At 43.7% G+C, this 22,041-nt stretch overlaps 2 protein-coding genes across 3 annotated transcripts; both read left to right on the top strand.

Annotated features, from left to right (window-relative positions):
• The first annotated feature begins 295 nt into the window (after positions 1-295).
• LOC115133940 (cytosolic carboxypeptidase 2-like) lies at positions 296-17,893 on the top strand. The gene is made up of 16 exons (XM_065022324.1): positions 296-1,078; positions 1,210-1,365; positions 1,659-1,841; positions 2,092-2,199; positions 2,435-2,582; positions 2,789-2,921; positions 3,075-3,254; positions 11,244-11,482; positions 12,440-12,667; positions 12,891-13,050; positions 13,419-13,545; positions 14,252-14,352; positions 14,465-14,632; positions 14,745-14,828; positions 14,975-15,025; positions 17,771-17,893. The coding sequence occupies exons 1-16, from the start codon at positions 1,048-1,050 to the stop codon at positions 17,882-17,884; spliced, it is 2,211 nt and encodes a 736-aa protein (XP_064878396.1). The 5' UTR covers positions 296-1,047; the 3' UTR covers positions 17,885-17,893.
• Positions 17,894-18,104: 211 nt separating this feature from the next.
• LOC135573330 (uncharacterized) lies at positions 18,105-21,437 on the top strand. Of its 2 annotated transcripts, XM_065022325.1 has the most exons (6): positions 18,105-18,203; positions 18,301-18,364; positions 18,676-18,825; positions 19,038-19,092; positions 20,393-20,551; positions 20,813-21,437. In XM_065022325.1, the coding sequence occupies exons 1-6, from the start codon at positions 18,105-18,107 to the stop codon at positions 20,928-20,930; spliced, it is 645 nt and encodes a 214-aa protein (XP_064878397.1). In that variant the 3' UTR covers positions 20,931-21,437. The 2 variants fall into 2 exon arrangements, with proteins under 2 accessions (XP_064878397.1, XP_064878398.1); XM_065022326.1 differs by lacking the exon at positions 18,105-18,203 and having other exon boundaries at positions 18,281-18,364.
• Positions 21,438-22,041: the final 604 nt, after the last annotated feature.

The raw sequence follows: 22,041 nt of genomic DNA, 5'->3' as shown, positions 1-22,041 counted from the left end.
AATATTGTATCTTTCAACTAACAAGTAGAAGAATGTGGGGGATCTCGCGCCACGTTAGTTGTCACGGTGACCGTGTACTGTGCATTTTCCGCTCTGCTGTCTTCACCGGAAACAACACGCTGCGGATGATGCTTTTCTACTATGCGGTAGGTAGCGAATGCACTCACTCAATAATTGCATAGGAAGTATATTGATAACGAGCTATTGTAGTTTTACCTAAACCAAACAGTAACAAAGACGTTAAACTAGCTAACGTTAACGTGCCCACTGACTGGTGTGTGTTGTGTTTTGTTCTTTCACAGGTGACAATGTGTGTGAGTTGATCAAATCAAATACACATATTTAGAAGATGTTTTTGCGGGTGTAGCGAAATGCTTGTGTTCCTGATGTTGATCAAATCCTGACCTTGAATGAATAAAACGTCAGCATTATATTATAAATATATAATTATAAATTATAATTGTTGGCTAAACCAATTAAACCTAGTTATCACGATAGTAATGCATTTTAACGTTACCTGTTGTTTTCTTGTTGTTTTGGATTTAATACACGTTTTTGTTGTAGAAGTTTATTTTTGCTTAGTTCATCAGTCAATGAAACCAAACCACGATGGGTGATGGAAAACGTCTGTCAGATTCTAATTCATTTAGCTGGCCTTTGACTTTCTGGAGTGTGTGTCTCATCTTTTTGAATGTACAACGCTGCTAAATGAGATCAGGCCAGCAAGTTTTAAGTGATGGGGTGAATTTCTGTGCAGTCAGATTGAATTACAGTCTGGTTGACTGGCTGCAGGATTCCAAGGAGAGGTATTTTGGAAATCTGCCCTCAAACCACTATGGAAATTGATATTGCAACTGTAAACAACAAAAAATGGTGTTCTGCTGGGTTTACCTGACTCATGTTTATTATGCTTTTTAGAACCAGACTTCACAATCATAACCTATGTGTGACTATTTCAGAAAACTATATTCATGATACCAACAGTTCCATGGGCAACAATACGAAGACACAGACGTAGAAACCGTTCTAAAAGGACATGCATCTACGATGTATCCTCTCTACAACAGGCAATATGAGGGTTAGTATGATCTTGACACTGAGATCATGGCATGAGATTCATGCATGTTTATGAAAGCTTGCAGTCTCGCGGTGAGTGAGATTACCCTGATGTACGTTCAAAATTAGATACATGATCCTGCCATTCCACAGGATTTACAGGGGATGACCATGAGATGAGGGACAACATTCATAGAAGAACATGTCACAGTTCTTTCAGCTACTCATCTTTTGATGATGAAGAGGAGTTGGAGGATGAAGAACAGGTGAAGGCACCTGTGGAGGAGGAGTGTTCCCACAAGAGTGAAGGTGAGATAGAATCCAAGAACAGGATGGTACATAGCACCAACCATAGCTTGGTTGTTTTGTTTTCACTGTCAAAGGTAGAGCTGTAAGAAATGTTTAAGTCTATTGTATCATTAAAGTTTCAAAGAACAATGAAATCACTGAATTAACTACATGGTTTGGAATTTAGTTAATCTAACTAACTTTCACCAAACCAATGGAACTTGTAGTTAAACTAGTCGTGAAGCTACAGGTATTGTAACTGCTTCCCAAACTGCTCACCATATTGGCTAAAACCCCAACTTCTTCCCACACAGATGTGTCACGTGTTTCTCCACTACCCAGAACCACCCAGGTGGTATTTGAGATCCAGTCGGGAAGGGCTGTGCCTCGCCTCAGGGAGCCCCGACACCTGTACGGTGTGTCTGGACATGTGTCCCAAACACTGCCACGCTGGCCCCACGAGTGGGAGGTCATCCCGGGGGACATTCAGCATATTGGTGAGAATACTACAGATTAAAGAGAAATGGGAGGTCTCAAGAGATGTATAATCATTTAGAGGAAAGCTAGACTTTAGGCCAGAGTCAATATCACATTACAAGAGCACTTCATGTACTGAAACGACATTCAGGAAAAGCTCTCTCAATCTTAGATCCAAAGAGCACCTTTTTTATTTATATGTTTTTTTACAAGCAAAGCAGCACTCCCTATTTGTCTTCTCTATTCTCTCTGTCTCTTGTCTGTTGTCAGAGTGGGCTCCTCCCTTCCCAGAGCCACTGTGTGCTCAGATGAACACCAGCGAGTGGCTGAGACCAGAGTCTGAAGTGGAAGGCACCGTTGTGTATGACACACAGAGAAGTAAACTCAAATAAAAGCAAATGTCCACTCTGTCAATCACTGAGCTCTTCCACACACCTGCCTGGGGACAAATAGAAGGCTGTTTGTTTTGTTTGGAGTTTCAGATGGGCGGGGGGTTCTCCACTGATTCCATTTCTCCAGTCAAGACAAATCAAGTGCACATGGATAGAAACAAATGCTCATCCCCCAGGACACGTCATGTGTCTCTTTGTTTTAAATGTCCATGTCTGTGCAGATAAAGAGAACTACTTCCTGGGTTCTCGTGTGGGGGGCCGTCGCTCCTCCCTGACCGCTGCTGCTGTGTCTCTCTCTGGCCCTGATGACATCACTCTGCTGTTCGAGGGACGCTTCGAGAGTGGCAACCTGCTGAAAGCAACCAGGGTGTGAGTACAGAGCATCCATAAGTATTGTAAACCCTCACACTGTCATTCGAAGTTATGAGTGAATGAATGTTCACTCACCAACAACTTATTTTCTGTGTTGTGTGATTCGATTTCAATCCTCGTATGTTGTCACACATCCTAGTTCTGAGTGAATGAATGTCCCCAGTCATTTTCATTCTGTATAATCTTATTTAATTTCATTCCAGTGGTGAATTTGATTATGAGCTCTCCCTGCGGACGGACCTGTACACAGAGAAGCACACTCAGTGGTTCTACTTCCGGGTGAGGAACACGAGGGCGGGGGTTCGTTACCGCTTCACCATCACCAACCTGCTGAAGGTAGGTAGTTATTACCATTTTTACTGGGACTCTTTTCCCTCACGTCTATTCTCTTCTCTTTTTATGTCGTGAAGTATTTTACAACATGTTCATATGACACACAGTAACTTAACACTTAATAAGTAATAATAATGAATAGATGTTGATTTGAAGGTGACCAGTCTGTATGAAGAGGGGCAGCTGCCTCTGCTCTACTCTGAGGAGGAGGCACGGATCCAGGGGGTGGGCTGGCACCGCGTGGGCCAACAGGTCTCCTACCAACGTAACGGGCGGCACCACGCCGACCAGCCCTGCTACTCCCTCTCCTGGACCTTTTGCTTCCCTTATGACCAGGTAAAGGGAAAGAACAACAGTGCTGAACTCTTATCCTCTTTTCTTATGACCAGGTAAAGGGAAAGAACCACACTCTTATCCTCTTGTCTTATGACCAGGTAAAGGGAAAGAACCACACTCTTATCCTCTTGTCTTATGACCAGGTAAAGGGAAAGAACCACACTCTTATCCTCTTGTCTTATGACCAGGTAAAGGGAAAGAACCACACTCTTATCCTCTTGTCTTATGACCAGGTAAAGGGAAAGAACCACACTCTTATCCTCTTGTCTTATGACCAGGTAAAGGGAAAGAACCACACTCTTATCCTCTTGTCTTATGACCAGGTAAAGGGAAAGAACCACACTCTTATCCTCTTGTCTTATGACCAGGTAAAGGAAAGAACCACACTCTTATCCTCTTGTCTTATGACCAGGTAAAGGGAAAGAACCACACTCTTATCCTCTTGTCTTATGACCAGGTAAAGGAAAGAACCACACTCTTATCCTCTTGTCTTATGACCAGGTAAAGGGAAAGAACCACACTCTTATCCTCTTGTCTTATGACCAGGTAAAGGGAAAGAACCACACTCTTATCCTCTTGTCTTATGACCAGGTAAAGGGAAAGAACCACACTCTTATCCTCTTGTCTTATGACCAGGTAAAGGGAAAGAACCACACTCTTATCCTCTTGTCTTATGACCAGGTAAAGGGAAAGAACCACACTCTTATCCTCTTGTCTTATGACCAGGTAAAGGGAAAGAACCACACTCTTATCCTCTTGTCTTATGACCAGGTAAAGGGAAAGAACCACACTCTTATCCTCTTGTCTTATGACCAGGTAAAGGGAAAGAACCACACTCTTATCCTCTTGTCTTATGACCAGGTAAAGGGAAAGAACCACACTCTTATCCTCTTGTCTTATGACCAGGTAAAGAAAGGGAAAGAACCACACTCTTATCCTCTTGTCTTATGACCAGGTAAAGGGAAAGAACCACACTCTTATCCTCTTGTCTTATGACCAGGTAAAGGGAAAGAACCACACTCTTATCCTCTTGTCTTATGACCAGGTAAAGGGAAAGAACCACACTCTTATCCTCTTGTCTTATGACCAGGTAAAGGGAAAGAACCACACTCTTATCCTCTTGTCTTATGACCAGGTAAAGGGAAAGAACCACACTCTTATCCTCTTGTCTTATGACCAGGTAAAGGGAAAGAACCACACTCTTATCCTCTTGTCTTATGACCAGGTAAAGGGAAAGAACCACACTCTTATCCTCTTGTCTTATGACCAGGTAAAGGGAAAGAACCACACTCTTATCCTCTTGTCTTATGACCAGGTAAAGGGAAAGAACCACACTCTTATCCTCTTGTCTTATGACCAGGTAAAGGGAAAGAACCACATCCTCTTATCCTCTTGTCTTATGACCAGGTAAAGGGAAAGAACCACACTCTTATCCTCTTGTCTTATGACCAGGTAAAGGGAAAGAACCACACTCTTATCCTCTTGTCTTATGACCAGGTAAAGGGAAAGAACCACACTCTTATCCTCTTGTCTTATGACCAGGTAAAGGGAAAGAACCACACTCTTATCCTCTTGTCTTATGACCAGGTAAAGGGAAAGAACCACACTCTTATCCTCTTGTCTTATGACCAGGTAAAGGAAAGAACCACACTCTTATCCTCTTGTCTTATGACCAGGTAAAGGGAAAGAACCACACTCTTATCCTCTTGTCTTATGACCAGGTAAAGGGAAAGAACCACACTCTTATCCTCTTGTCTTATGACCAGGTAAAGGGAAAGAACCACACTCTTATCCTCTTGTCTTATGACCAGGTAAAGGAAAGAACCACACTCTTATCCTCTTGTCTTATGACCAGGTAAAGGGAAAGAACCACACTCTTATCCTCTTGTCTTATGACCAGGTAAAGGGAAAGAACCACACTCTTACCCTCTTGTCTTATGACCAGGTAAAGGGAAAGAACCACACTCTTATCCTCTTGTCTTATGACCAGGTAAAGGAAAGAACCACACTCTTATCCTCTTGTCTTATGACCAGGTAAAGGGAAAGAACCACACTCTTATCCTCTTGTCTTATGACCAGGTAAAGGGAAAGAACCAGGTAAAGGAAAGAACACTCTTATCCTCTTATCTTATGACCAGGTAAAGGGAAAGAACCACACTCTTATCCTCTTATCTTATGACCAGGTAAAGGGAAAGAACCGCACTCTTATCCTCTTGTCTTATGACCAGGTAAAGGGAAAGAACCTCTTGTCTTACACTCTTATCCTCTTGTCTTATGACCAGATAAAGGGAAAGAACCACACTCTTATCCTCTTGTCTTATGACCAGGTAAAGGGAAAGAACCACACTCTTATCCTCTTGTCTTATGACCAGGTAAAGGGAAAGAACCACACTCTTACCCTCTTGTCTTATGACCAGGTAAAGGGAAAGAACCACACTCTTACCCTCTTGTCTTATGACCAGGTAAAGGGAAAGAACCACACTCTTATCCTCTTGTCTTATGACCAGGTAAAGGGAAAGAACCACACTCTTATCCTCTTGTCTTATGACCAGGTAAAGGGAAAGAACCGCACTCTTATCCTCTTATCTTATGACCAGGTAAAGGGAAAGAACCACACTCTTATCCTCTTATCTTATGACCAGGTAAAGGGAAAGAACCGCACTCTTATCCTCTTGTCTTATGACCAGGTAAAGGGAAAGAACCACACTCTTATCCTCTTGTCTTATGACCAGATAAAGGGAAAGAACCACACTCTTATCCTCTTGTCTTATGACCAGGTAAAGGGAAAGAACCACACTCTTATCCTCTTGTCTTATGACCAGGTAAAGGGAAAGAACCACACTCTTACCCTCTTGTCTTATGACCAGGTAAAGGGAAAGAACCACACTCTTATCCTCTTGTCTTATGACCAGGTAAAGGGAAAGAACCACACTCTTATCCTCTTGTCTTATGACCAGGTAAAGGGAAAGAACCACACTCTTATCCTCTTGTCTTATGACCAGGTAAAGGGAAAGAACCACACTCTTATCCTCTTGTCTTATGACCAGGTAAAGGGAAAGAACCACACTCTTATCCTCTTGTCTTATGACCAGGTAAAGGGAAAGAACCACACTCTTATCCTCTTGTCTTATGACCAGGTAAAGGAAAGAACCACACTCTTATCCTCTTGTCTTATGACCAGGTAAAGGGAAAGAACCACACTCTTATCCTCTTGTCTTATGACCAGGTAAAGGGAAAGAACCACACTCTTATCCTCTTGTCTTATGACCAGGTAAAGGAAAGAACCACACTCTTATCCTCTTGTCTTATGACCAGGTAAAGGGAAAGAACCACACTCTTATCCTCTTGTCTTATGACCAGGTAAAGGGAAAGAACCACACTCTTATCCTCTTGTCTTATGACCAGGTAAAGGAAAGAACCACATCCTCTTATCCCAGGTCTTTATCCTTGTCTTATGACCAGGTAAAGGGAAAGAACCACACTCTTATCCTCTTGTCTTATGACCAGGTAAAGGGAAAGAACCACACTCTTATCCTCTTGTCTTATGACCAGGTAAAGGGAAAGAACCACACTCTTATCCTCTTGTCTTATGACCAGGTAAAGGGAAAGAACCACACTCTTATCCTCTTGTCTTATGACCAGGTAAAGGGAAAGAACCACACTCTTATCCTCTTGTCTTATGACCAGGTAAAGGAAAGAACCACACTCTTATCCTCTTGTCTTATGACCAGGTAAAGGGAAAGAACCACACTCTTATCCTCTTGTCTTATGACCAGGTAAAGGGAAAGAACCACACTCTTATCCTCTTGTCTTATGACCAGGTAAAGGGAAAGAACCACACTCTTATCCTCTTGTCTTATGACCAGGTAAAGGGAAAGAACCACACTCTTATCCTCTTGTCTTATGACCAGGTAAAGGGAAAGAACCACACTCTTATCCTCTTGTCTTATGACCAGGTAAAGGGAAAGAACCACACTCTTATCCTCTTGTCTTATGACCAGGTAAAGGGAAAGAACCACACTCTTATCCTCTTGTCTTATGACCAGGTAAAGGGAAAGAACCACACTCTTATCCTCTTGTCTTATGACCAGGTAAAGGGAAAGAACCACACTCTTATCCTCTTGTCTTATGACCAGGTAAAGGGAAAGAACCACACTCTTATCCTCTTGTCTTATGACCAGGTAAAGGGAAAGAACCACACTCTTATCCTCTTGTCTTATGACCAGGTAAAGGGAAAGAACCACACTCTTATCCTCTTGTCTTATGACCAGGTAAAGGGAAAGAACCACACTCTTATCCTCTTGTCTTATGACCAGGTAAAGGGAAAGAACCACACTCTTATCCTCTTGTCTTATGACCAGGTAAAGGGAAAGAACCACACTCTTATCCTCTTGTCTTATGACCAGGTAAAGGGAAAGAACCACACTCTTATCCTCTTGTCTTATGACCAGGTAAAGGAAAGAACCACACTCTTATCCTCTTGTCTTATGACCAGGTAAAGGGAAAGAACCACACTCTTATCCTCTTGTCTTATGACCAGGTAAAGGGAAAGAACCACACTCTTATCCTCTTGTCTTATGACCAGGTAAAGGGAAAGAACCACACTCTTATCCTCTTGTCTTATGACCAGGTAAAGGGAAAGAACCACACTCTTATCCTCTTGTCTTATGACCAGGTAAAGGGAAAGAACCACACTCTTATCCTCTTGTCTTATGACCAGGTAAAGGGAAAGAACCACACTCTTATCCTCTTGTCTTATGACCAGGTAAAGGGAAAGAACCACACTCTTATCCTCTTGTCTTATGACCAGGTAAAGGGAAAGAACCACACTCTTATCCTCTTGTCTTATGACCAGGTAAAGGGAAAGAACCACACTCTTATCCTCTTGTCTTATGACCAGGTAAAGGGAAAGAACCACACTCTTATCCTCTTGTCTTATGACCAGGTAAAGGGAAAGAACCACACTCTTATCCTCTTGTCTTATGACCAGGTAAAGGAAAGAACCACACTCTTATCCTCTTGTCTTATGACCAGGTAAAGGGAAAGAACCACACTCTTATCCTCTTGTCTTATGACCAGGTAAAGGGAAAGAACCACACTCTTATCCTCTTGTCTTATGACCAGGTAAAGGGAAAGAACCACACTCTTATCCTCTTGTCTTATGACCAGGTAAAGGGAAAGAACCACACTCTTATCCTCTTGTCTTATGACCAGGTAAAGGGAAAGAACCACACTCTTATCCTCTTGTCTTATGACCAGGTAAAGGGAAAGAACCACACTCTTATCCTCTTGTCTTATGACCAGGTAAAGGGAAAGAACCACACTCTTATCCTCTTGTCTTATGACCAGGTAAAGGGAAAGAACCACACTCTTATCCTCTTGTCTTATGACCAGGTAAAGGGAAAGAACCACACTCTTATCCTCTTGTCTTATGACCAGGTAAAGGGAAAGAACCACACTCTTACCCTCTTGTCTTATGACCAGGTAAAGGGAAAGAACCACACTCTTATCCTCTTGTCTTATGACCAGGTAAAGGGAAAGAACCACACTCTTATCCTCTTGTCTTATGACCAGGTAAAGGGAAAGAACCACACTCTTATCCTCTTATCTTATGACCAGGTAAAGGGAAAGAACCACACTCTTATCCTCTTGTCTTATGACCAGGTAAAGGGAAAGAACCACACTCTTATCCTCTTATCTTATGACCAGGTAAAGGGAAAGAACCACACTCTTATCCTCTTGTCTTATGACCAGGTAAAGGGAAAGAACCACACTCTTATCCTCTTGTCTTATGACCAGGTAAAGGGAAAGAACCACACTCTTATCCTCTTGTCTTATGACCAGGTAAAGGGAAAGAACCACACTCTTATCCTCTTGTCTTATGACCAGGTAAAGGGAAAGAACCACACTCTTATCCTCTTGTCTTATGACCAGGTAAAGGGAAAGAACCACACTCTTATCCTCTTGTCTTATGACCAGGTAAAGGAAAGAACCACACTCTTATCCTCTTGTCTTATGACCAGGTAAAGGGAAAGAACCACACTCTTATCCTCTTGTCTTATGACCAGGTAAAGGGAAAGAACCACACTCTTATCCTCTTGTCTTATGACCAGGTAAAGGGAAAGAACCACACTCTTATCCTCTTGTCTTATGACCAGGTAAAGGAAAGAACCACACTCTTATCCTCTTGTCTTATGACCAGGTAAAGGGAAAGAACCACACTCTTATCCTCTTGTCTTATGACCAGGTAAAGGGAAAGAACCACACTCTTATCCTCTTGTCTTATGACCAGGTAAAGGGAAAGAACCACACTCTTATCCTCTTGTCTTATGACCAGGTAAAGGGAAAGAACCACACTCTTATCCTCTTGTCTTATGACCAGGTAAAGGGAAAGAACCACACTCTTATCCTCTTGTCTTATGACCAGGTAAAGGGAAAGAACCACACTCTTATCCTCTTGTCTTATGACCAGGTAAAGGGAAAGAACCACACTCTTATCCTCTTATCTTATGACCAGGTAAAGGAAAGAACCACACTCTTATCCTCTTGTCTTATGACCAGGTAAAGGGAAAGAACCACACTCTTATCCTCTTATCTTATGACCAGGTAAAGGGAAAGAACCACACTCTTATCCTCTTGTCTTATGACCAGGTAAAGGGAAAGAACCACACTCTTATCCTCTTGTCTTATGACCAGGTAAAGGGAAAGAACCACACTCTTATCCTCTTGTCTTATGACCAGGTAAAGGGAAAGAACCACACTCTTATCCTCTTGTCTTATGACCAGGTAAAAAGGGAAAGAACCACACTCTTATCCTCTTGTCTTATGACCAGGTAAAGGGAAAGAACCACACTCTTATCCTCTTGTCTTATGACCAGGTAAAGGGAAAGAACCACACTCTTATCCTCTTGTCTTATGACCAGGTAAAGGGAAAGAACCACACTCTTATCCTCTTGTCTTATGACCAGGTAAAGGGAAAGAACCACACTCTTATCCTCTTGTCTTATGACCAGGTAAAGGGAAAGAACCACACTCTTATCCTCTTGTCTTATGACCAGGTAAAGGGAAAGAACCACACTCTTATCCTCTTGTCTTATGACCAGGTAAAGGGAAAGAACCACACTCTTATCCTCTTGTCTTATGACCAGGTAAAGGGAAAGAACCACACTCTTATCCTCTTGTCTTATGACCAGGTAAAGGGAAAGAACCACACTCTTATCCTCTTGTCTTATGACCAGGTAAAGGGAAAGAACCACACTCTTATCCTCTTGTCTTATGACCAGGTAAAGGGAAAGAACAACAGTGCTGAACTCTTATCCTCTTGTCTTGTGTAAATCAATGAAACGGTGCTTGGAGCCAACAATCAATCACATCATTAAATGAAAAGGGCCAGCTCTGACTTTAATCCTTTGTCCACATTCTGATTGTACCCACAGTTTCAGAAATATGTCTACACATGGTATTAAAATATGTCATATCCATCCACTGTGTCCGCATTGTGAATAGATTTCATGGTCCGTTCCTGTATGCAAATTATTCCAAAAGTATTATTTCAAAAATAATATGGATGTATTTATTTACATTTTACATATTGATGCCATAAGTCAATAGTGCCACCTGTCAATGATTTTATAAGGAGGATAATAACTATTTAAATGGTGTGTCCAGATCTGTTTACACTTGTAAGATATCCAGACATAATGCCTGTCTGAATACCTCCTGAGGTGGTCAGGAAGATCTGATCACAATGCATCTTTTAATTGTCTACACTTGTCTAAAAATGTGGGCCCAATCAGAATGTGGACAAGATCACAACAAAGGATACATGTTAGAATCAGGTATAAATGGGGATTTTGTTGTCATTTTCTTTGGCTTATTTAAGCAACATGTTACAATATATCAATATATATTATACTTCTCTTCAAATACACAATATAATACATTGTATTTACAATAGAGTGAAGTTGTTATTATTGTTACCTTGATCAGGACACCTGTTACCTGGCCCACTGCTTCCCTTACACCTACTCCAACCTGTGGGCCCACCTGTCCGAGATCGAGCGGGACCCCCACCGCTCGCGGTTCTGTAAGGTGCGGACTCTGTGCCGGTCGCTGGCGGGTAACCTGGTTCCGGTGCTGACGGTGACCAACCCATCCCACCGTGAGGACAGGATTCACAAGCCTGCTGTGGTGCTGACCGCCCGGATACACCCCGGGGAGACCAACAGGTAGAGACCAATGGGTAGAGACCAACGGGTAGAGACCAATGGGTACAGACCAACGGGTAGACACCAATGGGTACAGACCAACGGGTAGAGACCAATGGGTACAGACCAACGGGTAGAGACCAATGGGTACAGACCAACGGGTAGAGACCAATGGGTAGAGACCAACGGGTAGAGACCCACGGGTACAGACCAACGGGTACAGACCAAAGGGTACAGACCAACGGGTAGAGACCAACGGGTACAGACCAACAGGCAGTTACCAACGGGTACAGACCAACAGGCAGTTACCAATGGGTACAGACCAACGGGTAGAGACCAATGGGTAGAGACCCACGGGTACAGACCAACGGGTACAGACAAACGGGTAGTGCTTTGGACGTGTCTGAAATGGCACTCTATTCTGTATATCAGGGCTATTCAACTCTGATCCTACGAGGTCCGGAGCCCGCTGGTTTTCTGTTCTACCTGATAATTAATTGCAACCACCTGGTGTCCCAGGTCTAAATCAGTCCCTGATTAGAGGGGAACAATGAAAATGCAGTGGAACTAGCTTCCAGGCCCAGAGTTGAGGTTGAGGTCTCTGTATAGTGCACTGCTTCCAGGCCCAGAGTTGAGGTTGAGGTCTCTGTTTAGTGCACTGCTTCCAGGCCCAGAGTTGAGGTTGAGGTCTCTGTATAGTGCACTGCTTCCAGGCCCAGAGTTGAGGTTGAGGTCTCTGTTTAGTGCACTGCTTCCAGGCCCAGAGTTGAGGTTGAGGTCTCTGTATAGTGCACTGCTTCCAGGCCCAGAGTTGAGGTTGAGGTCTCTGTATAGTGCACTGCTTTTGACCAAATTCAGAGTCCTGATTTCATTATTGCCACACAATCTAAGTGAAGTGTTATTTTCATTCCGTAAAGCATGGTAGGATAACTCTGATAGAGTGCCATACTATACATCAAATATACAACCGACCAACAGCTCCTGGGTGATGAGGGGTATCCTGAACTTCCTGCTGGGAGACTCTCCGGATGCGGCGCTACTCCGAGATGCCTTCGTCTTCAAGCTGGTGCCCATGCTGAACCCGGACGGGGTTATAGTAGGAAACTACCGCTGCTCGCTGACCGGACGTGACCTCAACCGCAACTACAAGTCCATCCTCAGAGACTCCTTCCCTACCGTGTGGGCCACACACACCATGGTCCAGAGGTACCAATCAATCAGTTAACCAATCAATCAGTTAACCAATCAACCAATCTATCAGTTAGCCAATCAATCAGTTAACCAATAAACCAATCTATCCATAAATCAGTTAAACAATCAAATCAGTTAACCAATCAGTCAGTTAACCAATCAGTCAGTTAACCAATCAGTCAGTTAACCAATCAGTCAGACAATTTGATCAAACAATAATACCACATATGTTCTCCAGACTGTGTGAGGAGCGTAAGGTGCTGCTGTACTGTGATCTCCATGGACACAGCCGTAAACACAACGTCTTCACCTACGGCTGTGAGAACCCCCGGGCCGCCGACAGACACCCTCACGAACGAGTCTTCCCTCTGATGCTCAGCAAGAATTGCCCTGACATGGTTCATTACTCTTCCTCACTCATTGTTTTAGTCAAGACGAGGTTCCGTATCCACAAAGGGTCTCAGAGTATGTGCTGATCTAGGATCAGGTCCCCCACTGTCCATGTAATCTTATTCATTCTGATCTAAAAGGCTAATCTGATCCTAAAGCTGCGCTCCTACTCTGAGACACTTTATGAACACAGCCTCAATTGAGATGAAATGGCTGAGATAAGATCACACAGTTTAAACAGAATGTAGCTTGATTTGAACTGCCTAGTTCTTTCTCATGTTGACTGTTGACTGTTGACCTCATGTTGACTGCCTAGTTCTTTCTCATGTTGACTGTTGGTGTTTTCCAAGATTCAGCTAATCTTGTGTGTCCTCAGTTCTCGTTCGGGAGCTGTAAGTTCAAGGTACAGCGCAGTAAGGAGGGAACAGGCAGAGTGTCTCTGTGGAGGCTGGGGGTCCTCAACTCCTTCACCCTGGAGACATCGTTCTGTGGCTCCAACATCGGTAAGGATCTCCACGACAGCGTAGCCTAGTGGTTAGAGCGTTCGACTAGTAACCGAAAGGTTGCAAGTTCAAATCCCCGAGCTGACAAGGTACAACCTCAGAGACTCCTTCCCTACTGTGTGGGCCACACACACCATGGTCCAGAGGTACCAATCAACCAATCAACCAATCTATCAGTTAGCCAATCAATCAGTTAACCAATAAACCAATCTGTCATTCTGCCCCTGAACAAGGCAGTTAACCCCACTGTTCCTAGGCTGTCATTGAAAATAAGAATTTGTTGTTAACTGACTTGCCTAGTTTAAAAAAATAAAGGACCGCTGTCTCTCTAGCAGAAGAGAGAGAGAGACAGTGGAGACATATTTTTCTACCAAACGTTAGTTACATTTTTATTTATTTATTTATTTATTTCACCTTTATTTAACCTGGTAGGCTAGTTGAGAACAAGTTCTCATTTGCAAATGTGACCTGGCCAAGATAAAGCATAGCAATTGGACACGTACAACAACACAGAGTTTACACATGGAATAAGCAAAACATACAGTCAAAAAAAACAAAAATAAGTCTATATACAGTGTGTGAATGGAAAGGAAACATTTCATAGACGTATTATTACTAAAGTACTTGATTCAGAGTGAACTCTGCACGTCTCAGAGTTTACAAGTCAGATTCAGACCAAAGATGTTCACTTTTGGTTGGATTCCAGGTAAGAGGAAGGGGACCCATTTCAGCACTCAGGACCTAGAGATGTTGGGGGCTCAGTTCTGTGACACACTACTGGACTACTGTGACCCGGACCGGACAAAGGTGGGACCAGAATCGAACACAACTGTCTGTAGTCCTGCCGATATCTGCTTGTCCACAGTGTAAGCACAGTAGCTATACTGAAACAGATCTCACTGGTGTGTTGTTTCTGCAGTACAGCGCGTGTTTGAGAGAGCTACAGGAGATCATGAGACAGGAGGCAGGTTTGCCAATAGACAACAAGCCTACAGATACCTCACTGACCGACCACGAGGCCAGCACCAGTGGATCCAACAGCTCCCAGACGGACGGGCCTCCTACTCACCTCCAGGCCTTCAACAAGGTAGTAACAGTAGTATTACTGTCTCGCTAACAAAACGTTTTTGTCTCGGGGTAGGTGTTTTTCGAGGTGACTAATAACCCACCGGTCTGTTTGTATTCTCTCTATAACACAGATGACGTCCCGTAAGAAACTGAAGTCCAAGAAGGAGAGGAACAGATCTCCCCTGGTCAGAGCCAGGGAGAGAGAGGAAAATGGGGTGAGTATCATCATTGGGATGTTTGTGTCATTCTCTCTCTCTCAATATGGACTACACTGTCAGATTTGTCCTTTAGAAGTACGGATCAGTTTCCTTTGTTAGTTCATCTTAGTAAGCTTGATTTTTGCTATCCTTTTACGTTACAGGATAATGGTGTCAATAAGACGTTGAAGAAAAGCAAATATGTATTGAAGCCTGTAAGTCCCATGCTTTTAACATCATAGGCAATGAAAATGAAGAGGAACCCCCAAGTATAGTGCGTTTGGAAAGTATTCACACCCCTTCCCTTTTTCCACATTTTGTTAGTTACAGCCTTATTCTAAAATTACCTCATCCATCTACACACAATACCCCATAATGACATCACAATACCCCATAATGACATCACAATACCTCATAATGACATCACAATACCCCATAATGACATCACAATACCCCATAATGACATCACAATACCCCATAATGACAAAGTGAAAACAGGTTTTTAGACATTTTTGCACATTTATTACAAATAAAAAACAGAAATACCTTATTTACATAAGTATTCAGACCCTTTGCTATGAGACTTGAAATTGAGCTCAGGTGCATCCTGTTTCTATTGATCGTCCTTGAGATGTTTCTACAACTGAATTGTAGAATTGTAGACCATTACCCTGACAATAACCCTGACCCTAACCCTGACCATGACCCTGACCATGACCCTAACCCTGACCATGACCCTAACCCTGACCATTACCCTGACCCTAACCCTGACCATTACCCTGACCCTGACCATTACCCTGACCATTACCCTTACCATGACCCTGACCATTACCATAACCCTGACCATTACCCTGACCCTGACCATTACCCTGACCATTACCATAACCCTGACCATTACCCTGACCCTTACCATGACCCTGACCATTACCCTGACCCTAACCCTGACCCTTACCATGACCCTGACCATTACCCTGACCATTACCATAACCCTGACCATTACCCTGACCATTACCCTGACCCTAACCATTATCCTGACCATTACCATGACCCTGACCATTACCCTGAACCTTACCGTGACCCTAACCCTGACCATTACATTTACATTACATTTACATTTAAGTCATTTAGCAGACGCTCTTATCCAGAGCGACTTACAAATTGGTGCTTTCACCTTATGACATCCAGTGGAACAGCCACTTTACAATAGTGCATCTAGGTCTTTTAAGGGGGAGGGGAGGGGGAGAAGGATTACTTTATCCTATCCTAGGTATTCCTTAAAGAGGTGGGGTTTCAGGTGTCTCCGGAAGGTGGTGATTGACTCCGCTGTCCTGGCGTCGTGAGGGAGTTTGTTCCACCATTGGGGGGCCAGAGCAGCGAACAGTTTTGACTGGGCTGAGCGGGAACTGTACTTCCTCAGTGGTAGGGAGGCGAGCAGGCCAGAGGTGGATGAACGCAGTGCCCTTGTTTGGGTGTAGGGCCTGATCAGAGCCTGGAGGTAGTGAGGTGCCGTTCCCCTCACAGCTCCGTAGGCAAGCACCATGGTCTTGTAGCGGATGCGAGCTTCAACTGGAAGCCAGTGGAGAGAGCGGAGGAGCGGGGTGACGTGAGAGAACTTGGGAAGGTTGAACACCAGACGGGCTGCGGCGTTCTGGATGAGTTGTAGGGGTTTAATGGCACAGGCAGGGAGCCCAGCCAACAGCGAGTTGCAGTAATCCAGACGGGAGATGACAAGTGCCTGGATTAGGACCTGCGCCGCTTCCTGTGTGAGGCAGGGTCGTACTCTGCGGATGTTGTAGAGCATGAACCTACAGGAACGGGCCACCGCCTTGATGTTATTTGAGAACGACAGGGTGTTGTCCAGGATCACGCCAAGGTTCTTAGCGCTCTGGGACGAGGACACAATGGAGTTGTCAACCGTGATGGCGAGATCATGGAACGGGCAGTCCTTCCCCGGGAGGAAGAGTAGCTCCGTCTTGCCGAGGTTCAGCTTGAGGTGATAATCCGTCATCCACACTGATATGTCTGCCAGACATGCAGAGATGCGATTCGCCACCTGGTCGTCAGAAGGGGGAAAGGAGAAGATTAATTGTGTGTCGTCTGCATAGCAATGATAGGAGAGACCATGTGAGGTTATGACAGAGCCAAGTGACTTGGTGTATAGCGAGAATAGGAGAGGGCCTAGAACAGAGCCCTGGGGGACACCAGTGGTGAGAGCACGTGGTGAGGAGACGGATTCTCGCCACGCCACCTGGTAGGAGCGACCTGTCAGGTAGGACGCAATCCAAGCGTGGGCCGTACCCTGACCCTGACCATTACCCTGACCCTGATCATTACCCTGACCCTAACCCTAATCCTGACCATGCCCCTTACCCTGACCATGACCCTGACCCTGCCCTGACCATTACCCTGCCCTGACCCGGACCATGACCATGACCCTGACCCTGACCCTGCTCACCAATCTGATGAAAAGGAAAGCATGTCAGGTGAAACAGGAACTGGTGGATAGATGTACGAGGGAGGGCTACGCTCTTAGAAAAAAAGGTGCCATTTCGAAGAACCCTTTTTAGTTCCAGGTAGAACCCTTTTGGTTCCATGTAGAACCTTTTTTAGTTCCAGGTAGAACCCTTTTGGTTCCATGTAGAACCCTTTTTAGTTCCAGGTATAACCCCTTTGGTTCCATGTAGAACCCTTTCCATAGAGGATTTTACATGGAACTCAAAAAGGGTTCTACCTGGAACCCCCCCAAATATCCTCCCACTGCCTTTTTTCTAAGAGTGTAGAGAGTGTGGGGTCACTTACACAACCATTGTGTGGTGTCTCCTCTAAGGTTATGTTAACGTTTTTTGTGCAGTCAAGTTCATCAGAAATGATCTGTTGTATTAGCTACAACCATTGTGTCAAATGTGTTGTACATCAGTTGTAGAACCTGAGTGTGTATGGGGCCTCTGTTTGTGTTCCAGTTAAAGGCTCCTCCAGCAGTGCCCAGGAGGGAACCTCCAAAATGGAGGGAGAGACAACTGATCCCCCCTGAGCCAAGTCCTCCAGATAAGAAGGCAGTCTATCGTTCCTTCTGAACGGAGAGAAAGACTGTTACACTGGTTATATTTTTCATCATTCTCTTACCCCCCTCAAGTGGTGTAGGAGAATACTGCATTCCCACGTTCACACTCACGACATGATATTCATTTGAACCACTGAAAGTCTGTTTTCTCCTGTTGTGCATGTAAATAAGCATTCCTCTTAAGCATGTGTTTATTTCTGCATCTCTCAGTTATTCCTTTATCATGATGATACATGTTCAGAGCATGTATCACCGTCCTCCCTGCGTGTTTCCTCCAGGTATCTGTCCTATACCTTGTCTTTGACACAAAGAAGCCGGCCATGACATCGAAGGTAGAACTCTTATTGACAGGTCAAAGCCGACAACACTTTGTTTTACACTACAGTACGTTATTTGAAAGATTGGCTTGTCTTGGTTTCGATTTTACAGTCGGAGTACCTGCAGCACCTGATGGCTGATTATGTGAGGAGCAGGATGCAGTTGACCCTCAATGGTAGAGTAGGTCTTTTCAAGGTCTTCTCCTCTCCTCTCCTCTCCTCTCCTCTCCTCTCCTCTCCTCTCCTCTCCTCTCTTCTCTTCTCTTCTCTTCTCCTCCCTTTTACTCTCCTCTCCTCTCTTCTCTTCTCCTCTCCTCCCTTTTACTCTCCTCTCCTCTCCTCTCTTTTCCTCTCTTCTCTCTTTCCCTCTCTTTTCCTCTTCTCTTTGCTTCTCTTCTCTGCCTTTAATACTTCTCTCTGTAACACCACATACCTGCCTCTCATTACTAATCTGTATCCATCCCATCTTGTCCATGTTGCACTGTAGGCTACGACTGGGGTCCTTGCCAGTGCCCCCAGGCCACCCACCTGCCCCACTCACAGCTTCCCCGGGACAACAGAGACGGGGAGCGACTGCCCGGCCTGGCTAATCTGCCTGTAGGAGACAAGTCCATCAGAAGGCTCTCCCCAGTCCAGTGTAAGCAGAGAGTGGTAGATGGAACTGTTACAGCCATAGAATAAAAATGACTAGAAAGGGCATTGCAATTGAATTCAAAGCGTACCAGCCAAATTGCCATTGTCTGAGACGTTGTTGTCGTTTTTTTAGGAATGGTCATTTCTGCTCTCTTTGACATACTGTATGTGAAAAGCATTCTATTTATTCTAAATTCTTATCTCTCTCTCTCTCAGGGAGAGGACCCACATCCTACACCGCCCCATCCAGCCTACAACTCCCATCCAACAGGTAAAGACGCGTAGTTACCCAGTGATATACATAAATATAGATGCGTAGATGTACAAATGTTGACGTACCTTCAGTAAACATACAATAGTAGACATTATAGGTGTGTGTGTGTGTGTGTGTGTGTGTGTGTGTGTGTGTGTGTGTGTGTGTGTGTGTGTGTGTGTGTCTGTGTGTGTGTGTGTGTGTGTGCGTGTGTGTGTGTGTGTGTGTGTGTGTGTAGTCAGGCGAAGTGCAGCATAGCTCAGGGACACCAGTGTAAGTGCCAGCTGTGGTACGGTCTAGGACTGACGGAGGACAGGACTGGGAGGACAACAACAGGACTCAGGAAGACCAAGGATATCAGTGGCAGCCACTAGAAAATACATAGCCTTTTATTCTCCACAGACAGACCTCACACAGTAACCCTCGCTCTACCTGTCCAAGATCACTCATTAAACGTGCTGTCATTTGTGTGTTGTTTGTTTACTTGTTTACAAGCTTTATCTGTTGATGTCTTATTTAATTTCACCCAGTTTAGTATCTCAATAGATTATCTCAAATAGACATTCAAATATCCACCAACAGAAGCCTGTTTGATATGTTATTCCTCTCACATTAAGATGCTCTTAGAGTCCTCTGGTACAATACACTCTCCAAGAGTCAGTAGTAGAAAGACATAAACCTACAGTTGGACAGACACCAGATGGTCTCCATATTCCTAACAGAAAAATGGGCTAACACAACAGTGGCTGTTATCCTTACACACATTGCCACAAGATACAACATAGATGGAGGTTGTCCAAAGTGAGTGAAGAGTTAGGAGGTACAGGAACATTACAGGAGGCTGAGGATGAAACAAACTGCCATTTATTAACAGAGCTGTAGACATTTCATTAACAAAGCTGTAGACATTTCATTAACAGAGCTGTAGACATTTCATTAACAGAGCTGTAGACATTTCATTAACAGAGCTGTACACATTTCATTAACAGAGCTGTAGACATTTCATTAACAGAGCTGTAGACATTTCATTAACAGAGCTGTACACATTTCATTAACAGAGCTGTACACATTTCATTAACAGAGCTGTACACATTTCATTAACAGTATATTCACTACCATGTTTTGACATGCAGGATTGGGGTCAATTCCATTTCAACTGAGGAAATCAGCATGAAAATCTGATTCCAATTCTCCCTTTGTTTTCCACTTAATTTTACTTCCTGAATATTTCCTAAATTAAAATGTAATTGATCCCAACCCTGGTGACATGCCAAACCCATTTGACCTTAGGATGGATGTATTGAATCTCTGTTGATAGATTCCCTCCACTGCCTCCTGTCCCTGTAAGGGAGTTTGTCTCTGAGCCCGAGGAGCTACCCAGCATGTCAGCAGGGATGGAATGGCTGTTTCTGAGACCACCCTGCCCCATATTCACCCACCTAGGGACCGACTCAGTCTCAGGAGCCTGTTTCCAAAGGTGAGTGGCATTTCATTAGCCTGATCCCAGGTCTGTTTGGGTTCCAAAAGTAACTTCAGCATACAAAACAACTGAATCAAACAAAAAGTATAAATCGATTAATCAAATTAATGTAATGAAATTTCAATCACATTCCTGTCTGAACACAGCGGAATTTTAATTCCAGTTTACAATATATAAATAGCCAGTACAGAATACTGTTAGTGCCTGACAATAAAACAAGTTTAACATTAAAACAATAATATTTTATCCTATATACAGCACATGTCATTCTGATCCGGCAAGAATGACACACAAAAAGAAGAAGCGGAAAGTAACTGAAGAAATGACAAGAAACATCATCAACACAGCAAGACCACATCAGGAACCTCATCGATGAATGTGAGCTAATGTACTGCATTGTAATGTAATACTATGTACTGAATCAATATTCATATTCAGACCGTATGAAGTTATTTTAAGTGTTAAAAACATCACACAATAATTACAGTTGAAGTCAGAAGTTTACATACACTAAAGGTTGGAGTCATTAAAACTAGTTTTTCAACCACTCCACAAATTTCTTGTTAACAAACTATAGTTTTGGCAAGTCGGTTAGGACATCTACTTTGTGCATGACAAGTAATTCACTGTATCACAATTCCAGTGGGTCATAAGTTTACATACACTAAGTTGACTGTGCCTTTAAACAGCTTGAAAAATTCCAGAAAATGATGTCATGGCTAGGATAATTGACATTCATCTGTACAAACAATATTACAAGATGGTAACTACTAACAATTGGATACCACGAAATTGGGGAGAAAATTAAAATAAAATAAAAAAGATTCCCCTACCCCTAAATAGTAGCCAGGCTGTTTATTCTCATGTGACAGATGATACATAAATATACCATTCCACTGCTTGGTTTATCCCGGGTACCAGTCTGTTTAGAGAACATTCCACTGCTTGGTTTATCCTGGGTACCAGTCTGTTTAGAGAACATTCCACTGCTTGGTTTATCCTGGGTACCAGTCTGTTTAGAGAACATTCCACTGCTTGGTTTATCCTGGGTACCAATCTGTTTAGAGAACATTCCACTGCTTGGTTTATCCTGGGTACCAGTCTGTTTAGAGAACATTCCACTGCTTGGTTTATCCTGGGTACCAGTCTGTTTAGATAACATTCCACTGCTTGGTTTATCCTGGGTACCAGTCTGTTTAGAGAACATTCCACTGCTTGGTTTATCCTGGGTACCAGTCTGTTTAGAGAACATTCCACTGCTTGGTTTATCCTGGGTACCAGTCTGTTTAGAGAACATTCCACTGCTTGGTCTATCCTGGGTACCAGTCTGTTTAGAGAACATTCCACTGCTTGGTTTATCCTGGGTACCAGTCTGTTTAGAGAACATTCCACTGCTTGGTCTATCCTGGGTACCAGTCTGTTTAGAGAACATTCCACTGCTTGGTTTATCCTGGGTACCAGTCTGTTTAGAGGACATTCCACTGCTT

The sequence above is a fragment of the Oncorhynchus nerka genome, linkage group LG9a, assembly GCF_034236695.1.
Source record: "Oncorhynchus nerka isolate Pitt River linkage group LG9a, Oner_Uvic_2.0, whole genome shotgun sequence".
Lineage (NCBI taxonomy): Eukaryota > Metazoa > Chordata > Actinopteri > Salmoniformes > Salmonidae > Oncorhynchus > Oncorhynchus nerka.
The sequence above is the reverse complement of the archived record's forward strand: the minus strand, read 5'-3'. Positions and strand labels throughout refer to the sequence as shown.

Excerpts from the sequence above, each read along its gene's own strand:
- LOC115133940 (XM_065022324.1), top strand. The coding sequence starts at position 1,048 with ATGTATCCTCTCTACAACAGGCAATATGAGG. Across the intron at positions 2,200-2,434 it reads TGTGTATGACACACAGAGAA|ATAAAGAGAACTACTTCCTG; the intron begins GTAAACTCAAAT and ends ATGTCTGTGCAG. Across the intron at positions 14,829-14,974 it reads GGGAGAGAGAGGAAAATGGG|GATAATGGTGTCAATAAGAC; the intron begins GTGAGTATCATC and ends TTTACGTTACAG.
- LOC135573330 (XM_065022325.1), top strand. The coding sequence starts at position 18,105 with ATGTTCAGAGCATGTATCACCGTCCTCCCTGCGTGTTTCCTCCAGGTA. Across the intron at positions 18,365-18,675 it reads GATGCAGTTGACCCTCAATG|GCTACGACTGGGGTCCTTGC; the intron begins GTAGAGTAGGTC and ends GTTGCACTGTAG. Across the intron at positions 19,093-20,392 it reads CTACAACTCCCATCCAACAG|ATTCCCTCCACTGCCTCCTG; the intron begins GTAAAGACGCGT and ends CTCTGTTGATAG.